At 48.3% G+C, this 9,213-nt stretch overlaps 1 protein-coding gene across 2 annotated transcripts; it reads right to left on the bottom strand.

Moving 5' to 3' along the window:
• Window positions 1–2,991: 2,991 nt before the first annotated feature.
• Window positions 2,992–8,532, bottom strand: LOC128114352 (HLA class II histocompatibility antigen, DO beta chain). Of its 2 annotated transcripts, none has more exons than XM_052744281.1 (6): window positions 8,347–8,532; window positions 5,755–6,024; window positions 4,840–5,043; window positions 3,808–3,918; window positions 3,544–3,572; window positions 2,992–3,373 (listed from the first exon to the last, which is right to left on the bottom strand). In XM_052744281.1, exons 1-6 carry the CDS (start codon window positions 8,435–8,437, stop codon window positions 3,338–3,340), a joined length of 741 nt encoding a protein of 246 aa, XP_052600241.1. In that variant the 5' UTR covers window positions 8,438–8,532; the 3' UTR covers window positions 2,992–3,337. The 2 variants fall into 2 exon arrangements, with proteins under 2 accessions (XP_052600241.1, XP_052600239.1); XM_052744279.1 differs by having other exon boundaries at window positions 4,840–5,121.
• Window positions 8,533–9,213: the final 681 nt, after the last annotated feature.

Genomic DNA, 9,213 nt, shown 5'->3' on the forward strand with positions numbered 1-9,213 from the left:
ACACACACACACACAAATCTATAGGCACAAGCTTTATATTTTATATTTAAAAACTTACAATTATTCTAGACTAAAGCATAAAACATAAAATCGTAAGACTTTTAGAGGAAAAAAATCTATAGGCAGGAATATCCAAAGAGGGAAAATTCTGGGGAACAGAATCAAAACTGAAGCAGGAAGGAGTGGGAAGGAAGAGCCGAGTGAGGGCTGGAGGCAGCCGGGTTTCTCCAGTAGGCAGCCATCATCTCTTGGACTCCATGCAGAGGACAGGAGGCACGTCAGCTAGCTGTGCTCAGAAAGGGCAAAACAAACAAACAAACAAAAACAAAAAACAGGCCGGGCGGTGGTGGCGCACGCCTTTAATCCCAGCACTCGGGAGGCAGAGGCAGGTGGATCTCTGTGAGTTCGAGGCCAGCTTGGTCTCCAAAGCGAGTACCAGGAAAGGCGCAAAGCTACACAGAGAAACCCTGTCTCGAAAAAAAAAAACAAAAAATAAAAAAATTTTTAAAAATTTAAAAAAACAATTTTACATTAAAAATAAGCACTAGAAAATGGCTCAGGCTTTATCTACTTCAAGCAGTTGATGTTCTTTATTGGCAATGGGAAACAAATGTTGAGACCATTTGAAAATGCACCAGAAAATCTCCCACCAACTAAACTATGATTTATTTCAAAACAAGCTAAGAGTCATTAAGAAAGTGTCTACATGCCCAAAATCATGCCATCCAAAATCCCAGCTTGGATGGGAGGGACTCATGAAGTCCGACCCTTAGCTGCGGAGCTGCTGCAGGCAGTTGATGACTTCTGGGGAGGGAGAGTCCATGTTCTTCGAGGATGCAGCCCCTGATAGGCCACCCCACACTCCAGCAGGTGGACCTGCCCCCATGTACATCCAGGCAGAGCTAAGTTGACTCAATGAAGTAAAGCAAAAAAGCTTATGAAGTTGGGAGGTAAATGTGGTGGGAGAATAGGGGAAACTGGAGGGGAGGGGATGTGGTGGTATAGTGTTCCCCGAAATATTGTGCACGCTTATAAACTTATCTGGGGTCAGAGAACAGGACAGCCACGAAATTAAACATAGAGGATAGGCAGTGGTAGCACACCCCTTTAATCCTAGCATTCCAGAGGCAGAAGTCTACCTGGATCTCTGTGTGTTCAAGGATACAGCCAGGCATGGTGACTCACACCTTTAATCCCAGAAAGCGAGCCTTTAATCCCAGGGAGTGATGGCAGAAAGCAGGAAGGTATATAAGGCATGAGGACCAGAAACTAGAAGCTTTTAGCTGGTTAAGCTTTTAGGCTTTTGAGCTACAGTTCAGCTGAGACCCATTCTGGATGAGGACTCAGAGACTTCCAGTCTGAGGAAACAGGGTCAGCTGAGGAATTGACGAGGTGAGGTGGCTGTGGCTTGTTCTGCTTCTCTGATCTTCCAGCATTCACCCCAATACCAGGCCCTGAGTTTGTTTTATTAATAAGACTCTTTAAGATTCCTGTAACAAGGGGATGGAGGTGGGTTTGATCAAAACACATAATATGCATGTATGAAATTCTCAAACAGTAAAAATTAATAAAAAATACTTCCTTTTAAAACAAAATAGTGGTTTATTGAAGGAAATGTACTGTTCCACTCACAACTCAACCAATTTTTACAGCTGCCTTCCCATCTGCATACAACAGAAACACGCCCAATGTTGTCAAATTATTAAAAAGGCTGTTACTTGGGTGTCAAGACTTAGCAAAGCCAGTGAATTTCATTGTGCACTAAGGTCACTATTAAGTGAAACCAGGTCTTTGTTTAAGAAGTGCACAGCAGTGAACACAAGAGCGCTCTGGTGCAGGCTGGAACCACTGCAGACACCCACAGTCTTACCATCACAGACTTGGAACTTCTAGCGCAAGTAACAGTGAGTAGAGCCAACAATATACAATAAATAAATGAAGAAAGAATCCTAGAATTGGACTGTCACAATGTAGCAATCCCTGATAAATTAACAGACCTGGGCAATTAGCATCAATGGTTATTGAAAAGATAAATGAGATATAAAACGTGATTCCAGATAAAGAAATGGCCTCTTATAGATGCCAAAAGAATCAAACCAGAGTCTGATTCCCATCTCTGCATCAGGTGCTAACTTAAGAAAACATGAAGGGCAGAAGAATATGCTAGATGGGGCCACGTGTGTGCAGGCAACAAAATCCAAGTGTGAGAAACTCTTCACCTTAGATGGCTCAGGCTTCTTAACAAATTTAATCCTAACCAAAAAAAAGTATGAAATAAAACACCTGGAAGTCTAAGAGACAAGAAAGACAATGGAGTGTGGTACTCAGAAACGTACAGTTGGCTGAAGAGACTGTTAAATAACCACATGTGTATAGCATGTGTGTTGCACAAATCTTAAAGAGTCTTATTAATAAAAACAAACTCAGGGCTTGGTATTGGGGTGAACGCTGGAAGATCAGAGAGACAGAACAAGCCACAGCCACCTCACCTCGACAGTTCCTCAGCTAATCCTGTTTCCTCAGATGGAAGCCTCTGTGTCCTCATCCAAATGAATCTCAGCTGAACTGCTTCTCGAAAGCCTGAATGCTTAACCAGCCTAGTTCCTGGTTTTCACGCCTTATATATCTTTCTGCTTTCTGCCCTCAGTTCCTGGGATTAAAGGCTCACTTTCTGGGATTAAAGGGGTGTGTCACCATGTCTGGCTGTTTCCAATGTGGCCTTGAACTCACAGAGATCTAGAGGGATTTCTGCCTCTGGAATGCTAGGATTAAAGGCGTGAGTGCCACCATTTTCTAGCCTCTGTATCTAGTGGCTTTTCTGTTCTCTGACCCCAGATAAGTTTGTTAGGGAGCACAATATTTTGGGGAACACAACACCACCATATGTGTGCCTGGGGGTGTTTATTGGTCAAGGCTCATGGTGACTTCTGCGGAGAATGCCAAGGTCTACAAGGGTTTTGCCTTAAATAAGTCATTGAATTATACATTCACTACGGTTATCTGTGCTTGTTTTATTTTACAATACAAGGGATTTTAAAGTGACTGTCTGGAAGACTGGAAACTATGGTTGGAAGACAGAAAGACTGGGGTTCCCCATTCACAGGGTTAGGATCACACCATAGAGACCAAAACAACGTGGGACTGGGATGAATTCGGTCCTAAGGGAATTTCTGGACAGTGTCCTGGAAGTGGGGACTACTGAAGTACAGACAGGAGGGAGAAGGACCATAGGGGAAGATACATGACCACATCTCACAACTCTGGAGCCAGTGTCCTTTACCCAACCCAGGGCCCTGGACTTTTGACACTTCTTCAGACTCTGTGGGAGAAGCTTCCATTAGGATCTTACTGGGGATGAGGTGGCTCTTGAGACCTGAAGAAACAATGAGATAGTCTCAGAAGGCTTCACACCCTCCCATTCCAGAGACTCGGGAGACCCACTCAGCCAGAGGCACCTCTGCCTCCCTCACTCCATGATGCTTGCTCTGGCCAAAGAACTAGGCAATGATCTGCCAGCCAAAGACAAGGAATGGGAGCGCTTACCTCATCACCTGACCGGGTCTCCACAGATACTGGAAAGAGAGAATAGGATCCCAGTCAGATCAAATGTCATTTTCCTGGGGTGGGGAGGGTGGCCTGCAATGCCAGCACTTCTCTCTGCTTACTCCTGGACTCCCCTGGCTTTAGAACATCACCATGATGCCTCAGCACAGCCAGGCTTCCCTCACTCACATCTTTACAGTAAAGGAAGCTGGAGGTGGAGAAGCCACAGGGCAGATGGGAAGGTTCTCCTCAGAGGTGCATTACCTTTCTGAGCCTTGAGGTGGATAACAGCCCCCACCAGGAAGACAATCAGCCCAAGCAGGAACGCTGCACCTCCACTCAGTATCTTTTTCCACGAATGTTCAGACTGAGCCACTGTGGGAAACAAGATTTAAAGTCAATGTAATGTTCATCAATGTTCCCAATACTGGATACAACTTCTTTTGTTGTTTTGCTTTGTTTTGTTTTGTTTTGTTGAGACAGGGTTTCTCTGTGTAGCCCTGGCTGTCCTAGAACTCATTCTGTAGACCAGGCTGGCCTCAAACTCAGAGATCCTCCTGCCTCTGCCTCCTGAGTTCTGGGATTAAAGGTGTGTGCCACCACTGCTAAACTGGACACAACTTCTTAAAACCCCAAGGCCTATACTGCACCCCATCCAGCACTGCTCAGGGAAGAGTTGTCTAGAGATGGAATTGCCTCCCATCTGTCACTGATTCTGTGTGTGTGTGTGTGTGTGTGTGTGTGTGTGTGTGTGTGTGTGTGTGTGTGTGTGTGTGCTGTGCAAGGACAGAGGTCAACTTCAGATGTCATTCCCCAGGTGCCATCCACCTGCTGTTGCTGTGGTTGTTTCTGCATCGGGTCCCTCATTGGCCTGGAACTACTAAGCAGGCTAGGCTGAGAAGCCCATGAGCTCTAGAGTCGGCCTGTCTCCACTTCCCTGGCCCTGGGACTAGAAGCAGGCACCAGAGCTCCTGGATCTGGATCAACCTCAGTCCTCACGCTTGTGTGACAAGTACTTTACCAACTGAGCCCCTTCTCCAGCCCCGTCCCTGACTCACAGTCCATGACAGTGTCCCTAAAGACTACAGTGCTAAAGGACTCTAGGTCCCAGGGTTGGAGGCAAGTAGTGGGTTAGCAGCCCGCCTTGTCTCCCAGACACTCTGAGGATGGATGTCTGCCCTGTTCTCTCCCACCCTGACCCTAAAATTCTCAGATCAGGAGAACTTGTCTTGTGCTCAAGATGAACACAGAAGTGGCACAAGCCCCAGACATACAAAAACACTAAAGGAAGCTCACCCCACTCCACAGAAACGGGGCTCTGGAGGCTGGGGTGCTCCACAAGGCAGCTGTAGACGTCACCAAGCTCTGGGATTATTTCCAGCATCACTGTCGTCTGAAAGGTCCAGTCTCCGTTCCTCACAAGGCCGGTGGATATGATCCCAGACCTCTCCTCCTGTCCATTCCGAAACCACCGAACATTTATGTCCCCGGGGTAGAAGCCTGTCACAGAGCAGAGCAGCAGGTTGTGTTGCCGCAGCAGCGGAGTCCTCTCTGGACACACTGTCACCTCTGGTGGCACTAGCAAGAGAGAGAGAAGAAAGATCACACAAGGGCAGGAGCTTCTACAGGGACTGTGACACCCTTGATCCATTTCCCACACCAGCAGAAGCTGGAAGCGGAGGGACACCCACGACCCCTAGACTGAGAAGCATGTATGGATGGCCACAAGGATAATTTAGACCGCTCGGTGCCCCCATAGTCACTTATTGTATTCAAGAGCGCACCAGTCCTCCGAGTCCCTGAGAACTCTGGGGTTGTAGAACTAAGACCACAATGTCCTATCCTGTGAGAACCGTGATTCACAACTGAGGACAGAGCAAAGTCACAGCCCCCCTTTCCTGTGACCCTCTTACCCTGGAGAATAAATTTCCTTTCACAAGAAAGCTGGCAAAATGTCTCAGCAAGTTAGGGTGCCAACCACCATGCCTGAGGACCTGAGTTCAATCACTATGACCACAGGATGGAGAGAGAGAACCAACTGCCTCAAGGTGTCCCCGACCTCCATGTGTGCACTGTGGCATGCATGGCACACACACACACACACACATACACACGCACACACACATAAATAGATGTAATTTAAAACATTTTAAGTGCCTCTCATAGGACAGGTTCTCACGGAGAACCCCGCTAGGCCCCACCTTCACTCACCATTTCTCCCCACGGTGAAGGGGGCCCCCAGCCTGTAGTTCTGCCTGCAGACCATGTTCACAGAGGCTCTGCTCCGCTCCAGGAGGTCCCAGCGTTTGTTCCACTGCTCAGCATCAGGCTCCCCCAGCTCAGTCAGCGCCACAAACATCCCCAGGTCACTGTCGAAATGTAAATACTCCTCCAGGTTGAAGATGAACCTGACCACGAAGCGCACCTTTTCTGTCCCGTTGGTGAAGTAACAGTCCGCCTTTGCCTGAATCACAAAGTCCTCTGGAAACCACAGAAGGATTAGGAGCCAGCTGCAGCTCTGGGAGAGCCTGTGCCCATCACACCAATGCAGCTCTGGGAGAGCCTGTGCCCACCAAACCAATGCAGCTCTGGGAGAGCCTGTGCCTGGTGCACCAATGCAGCTCTGGGAGAGCCTGTGCCTGGTGCACCAATGCAGCTCTGGGAGAGCCTGTGCCTGGTGCACCAGTGCAGCTCTGGGAGAGCCTGTGCCTGGTGCACCAATGCAGCTCTGGGAGAGCCTGTGCCTGGTGCACCAGTGCAGCTCTGGGAGAGCCTGTGCCTGGTGCACCAATGCAGCTCTGGGAGAGCCTGTGCCTGGTGCACCAATGCAGCTCTGGGAGAGCCTGTGCCTGGTGCACCGCCCAGAGGGTGCGGATTTGAGAGGGGGCCGTTTGACCACAACATGCTCAAAAGCATAACGTTAAGGGATGAAAACAAATGTCAGCAATGCTCAATGGCGTTTATTAAAAATGTGAAATCTACAGGGAAAACCGTTCTCAGGAGTCAGTCCTCCCCTGTCCAACACGTGGGTCCTGGGATCAAACACAGGTTGTCAGGTTTGGCAGCACGTGGCTTTAGCCACTGAGCCATCTTGCTGCACATTTTATGTCTCTGAACACTGCACTCATGTTGAAGACACTCTTGGAATGGTATCCATGGAGAGGAGAGAAGAGGAAGGAGGAGGACAGGAAGAGGAAGGAGGAGGGACAGGAAGAGGAAGGAGGAGGGACAGGAAGAGAAAGGAGGGGGGCAGGAAGAGGAAGGAGGAGGACAGGAAGAGGAAGGAGGAGGGACAGGAAGAGGAAGGAGGAGGGACAGGAAGAGAAAGGAGGAGGGACAGGAAGAGAAAGGAGGAGGGACAGGAAGAGAAAGGAGGAGGGACAGGAAGAGAAAGGAGGAGGGACAGGAAGAGGAAGGAGGAGGGACAGGAAGAGAAAGGAGGAGGGACAGGAAGAGGAAGGAGGAGGACAGGAAGAGAAAGGAGGAGGGACAGGAAGAGGAAGGAGGAGGGACAGGAAGAGGAAGGAGGAGGGACAGGAAGAGGAAGAGTCCTTTTAATGGTGGCGTGCTGTGGCTCAGTTCTGCGCGCTTGAGAATGATAGAGCGGGCAGTCACGGGAGAGCCCCAGGAAACAACTCGAATCTGTGACTTGAAGGATGATGGCAGTTGTGCTTGAGCTGTGGGTCTGCTCACTCCTAAGCTCTGCAGTCTCCTCCAGGCATGCCCAGCCTCCGCTAAGAATGACCTTATAGCAGTCCAGGCCCCTCTGTCTCATTCACTGAGCTCAGATGACATGCCATCCTCCAGTCCCTCAGCATTTCTCCCCTTCTCCATTCCCTCTTACAAGCTAAAGAAGAAAAAAATGTGGATTTTTTATCATTTAAAAATCTATGCTGAAGCTGGGAGGTGGTGGTGCATGCCTTTAATCCCAGCACTTGGGAGACAGAGGCAAGTGGATCTCTGTGAGTTTGAGGCCAGCCTGGTCTACAGAGTGAGATCCAGGACAGCCTCCTCTACACAGAGAAACCCTGTCTCAGAAATACATAAACAAGCAAAAACAAAAACAAAACAACTCTATGCTGATTTTTTTTTTAGTTATCAAATGGACATGATAAACTCAGAGCTTTTTTTTTTTCTTTTTGTTCTCAGAGAAAAATGATGCTCCCTCCCCAAGGCTTGTTCTTCTTCTGTATTTGACGAGACCCTGACACTAAAGGGACATCTTTTCTTAGCATATCACATCCTGTTTTCTGCTCATAACCCCACGTTTTCATGGTCTAACAACGCTCATGTTTGCATAGCCTGTCTCCCCGGCTAAAAAATAAATTGCTCACAGTAACCTAAGGCCAAAAATAACTAACATATTCAACTTGTCTGACTTCTTCTCTTACACCTCAAAACTGCTCAGTGTGATGCCGACCACTTAACATGGGGGTTATTTCCAATTAACTAGATAAACAGAAAGTCATAACAAGAGTTACAACGTAACTCTGACTTAGGAGGCTCAGCTGCTCTCCGACTCCGGCTTTCACAGTTCTAGTGTCTGACATCGATGCATAAGGAACCCAACGAGGAAAAATGTCTCCTTCTTTCTTCCTCCCTCCCCTGACGTCTGTGAACGGGAAGTCCTTTCCAGGCAGCTCATTGTGGATGAGGAGGAGGCCATGAGGGCTTCCTGGTCAGTGGGAAGGCGCTGCTCTTTAAGTCAGAACCACTCTGTTCCGAGACTTTGATCTGTGGGGGAGACAAACCCCCACACCAATTCCAGCAAACACACCCAGAAACAAACTGCTCTGTTCTTACCTGGGGAGTCTCTGCCTTCAGACATGAAGGAATCCGGCCTCATGAGGTTCACTAGTAGAGCCATCACACAGGGGACCCTCCCAGCACCCATTCTGGAGGGGACACGAGACAGTAGAGAGGCTGATGAGCCTCTTTAGAATGGAGCTGTCTTCCACACAACTGAAAATAAAAAAAAAAAATTCACAAAGAATAGATAACTCTCCAGCTGCCCTGAGATTGGGACCATCTTCAGACTGCTAACCAATCAAGACTGAAGACTTTCTGCATCATTTGTTGCTAGGCAGAACACTTTGATATAGTTGCATTATGATAGCCAAGAACTGGTTACCTGGAGGGTCAGTGTCAGTGGTTTAAGTCAGGAGGGGGAAAGTCTACAGAGTATGAGGCCCTAGAACAAAGCAGATTGTTTATTGTGCGTCCTGCTGGCCTCGTTTAGTAGGGTCCCTGAACTATTCTGACCCAGAGGTCTCCCTTCCTGCAGCGTGGCTGACACTGGCAGCAGAGGGTGCTGAACAAGGAAGACGTAGACGGCTTCGTGGACGTGGCGTAAAGCGAGTCAGTGGCGGGCTCATCACAAAGCAGAAGACGGATTGTACCGTGTCTTTTATGCCAAGCAAGGAGAGGAGGGAGGAGGAGACTGAGACAGAAGGACAGACAGAGAGACAGAATTCTCAAAAGAATAAAACCATGTAAATATAAGGACAGAATATACGGAAGCATTGGGGGGCCAGGTCAGGAAAATGGCAGGATAGGACTTTATAGGACACAGTGGCCGGCAGAACTGCTGGTCCATGGGTGCAGTGCCAACCTGGGCTACAGAGTGAGCCCTGGTCTCAAAGTAATAATAATAATAATAATAATAATAAT

Source organism: Peromyscus californicus, unplaced genomic scaffold (genome assembly GCF_007827085.1).
Source record: "Peromyscus californicus insignis strain IS unplaced genomic scaffold, ASM782708v3 Scaffold_19__1_contigs__length_69161282, whole genome shotgun sequence".
In the NCBI taxonomy this organism is placed as follows: domain Eukaryota; kingdom Metazoa; phylum Chordata; class Mammalia; order Rodentia; family Cricetidae; genus Peromyscus; species Peromyscus californicus.